At 42.2% G+C, this 858-nt stretch overlaps 1 protein-coding gene across 1 annotated transcript in view; it reads right to left on the reverse strand.

Annotated features, from left to right (window-relative positions):
- The window catches only part of LOC106884181 (uncharacterized), a 22,099-nt gene that overhangs the window by 9,584 nt on the left and 11,657 nt on the right, over window positions 1-858 (reverse strand). The window contains exon 2 of the mRNA XM_052978193.1: window positions 417-592. Within this exon, the coding sequence (XP_052834153.1) occupies window positions 417-592 (176 nt within the window). The remainder of the gene's footprint in view (window positions 1-416; window positions 593-858) is intronic.

Consider the following 858-nt stretch of genomic DNA (forward strand, 5'->3'; position numbering starts at 1 on the left):
GCTTTGGTCGGCCCGTGGCTATAGTAGAAGACACTTGCCCGAGGTGCCACGCAGTGGGAATGAACTCGGAACCATGTGGTTGGTAAGCAAGCTACTTACCATACAGCCATTCCTGCGCCTATATGAGTAAAATTTTTGTCTTTTGCATTTGGATTTAACTTTTACACTTAATAGATAGACATTTATTTTGCATTACAATGCTGGTACATATTTCAACTTCAAACCCTTGAAGGTGCTGCTCCAGCATGGTCGTAGTCTAATGACTGAAACAAGTAATAGATTACTGCACGTGACCCTCACTTAAGGCGACAGAGTTCGATTTGAGGGAGATATGGCTGTGATTTCTAGAGGTCTGAGCACACTGGCCATATTGAAAGTTAGAGTTTTCTTCATTATGTAATATAAGTGTGACTTACCTTAACCCTGTTGACAAGGTTCTTTTTGGGCGGGACCCAATTGATATTTGGGGGTACATGCCTCCCAGTCACGTCAACCTCCCAGTTACCAATGTTGTGGAGATACATCCGCATGTTGACACGGAATGAACATCGATGGCCGCTCTTTGCTCGTTTTTCATCTTTCTTTAGGCAATCTATGGAAGAGAGAAAGAAAATAGAAATAGAAATGAATAGAAGAATACAAGAAGGGCAGGTCTGGCGAGGTGGTTGTACATCTATACTAGCAGAAATGCCCAGCCTTGCTCGGGATTAAGATGGCATAGATTTTTATTGCTTTACTTGTTTCAGTCATTTGACTGTGGCCATGCTGGAGCACCACCTTTAGTCGAGCAAATCAACCCCGGGACTTATTCTTTATAAGCCTAGTACTCATTCTATCTGTCTGTATGTATATATAAGA

Source organism: Octopus bimaculoides, chromosome 30 (assembly GCF_001194135.2).
Source record: "Octopus bimaculoides isolate UCB-OBI-ISO-001 chromosome 30, ASM119413v2, whole genome shotgun sequence".
Classification (NCBI taxonomy): domain Eukaryota; kingdom Metazoa; phylum Mollusca; class Cephalopoda; order Octopoda; family Octopodidae; genus Octopus; species Octopus bimaculoides.